General features: G+C 61.6%; 1 protein-coding gene across 1 annotated transcript in view; it reads left to right on the top strand.

The window, feature by feature from the left end:
• The window catches only part of EMH_0076020 (uncharacterized protein), a gene marked incomplete at both ends in the record, with an annotated part of 2,804 nt that overhangs the window by 849 nt on the left and 1,455 nt on the right, over window positions 1-500 (top strand). Inside the window, one exon of the mRNA XM_013499679.1 lies at window positions 121-297. Within this exon, the coding sequence (XP_013355133.1) occupies window positions 121-297 (177 nt within the window). The remainder of the gene's footprint in view (window positions 1-120; window positions 298-500) is intronic.

Here is a 500-nt window from a genome sequence, read left to right as displayed (position 1 = left end):
AACAGCAGCTGCTGCTGCAACTCGGCGAGTCGAATCCCCGCATTACAGGAAGCAGCTGCAGCAGCAGCAGCAGCAGCATATCCTGCTGCTGCTGCTGCTGCTGCTGCTGCTCCTAGCGAGCCCTGTTGTGGGTATTCATATCTCGCGCGACAACCCGCGCTGCTCTGCAGCAGCAGCAGCAGCACCAGCAGCAGCAGCAGCAGCTCCAGCAGCACGAGCAGCAGCAGCAGCAGCACCAGAAGCAGCAGCAGCAGCAGCAGCAGCAGCAGCAGCAGGACCCCTACAGAGGTCACCCAAGTCCTGCTCCACGGCAGCAACGATAGTGCCGGCAAGCAGCAGACTGCTGCAGCTGCGCGGCGGCAGCAGCAGCAGCAGCAGCATGAATAGCAGCAGCAGCAGCAGGAATAGCAGCAGCAGACTCTCACCCTCATTTGGGATACAGCTGTGCCTCCTGCAGTGGAGACAAATGCTGAGGCTGCAAGCAGCAGCAGCAGCAGCAG

The sequence above is a fragment of the Eimeria mitis genome, genomic scaffold (assembly GCF_000499745.2).
Source record: "Eimeria mitis Houghton genomic scaffold, Emh_scaff4552, whole genome shotgun sequence".
Taxonomy (NCBI): Eukaryota; Apicomplexa; class Conoidasida; order Eucoccidiorida; family Eimeriidae; genus Eimeria; species Eimeria mitis.
The sequence above is the reverse complement of the archived record's forward strand: the minus strand, read 5'-3'. Positions and strand labels throughout refer to the sequence as shown.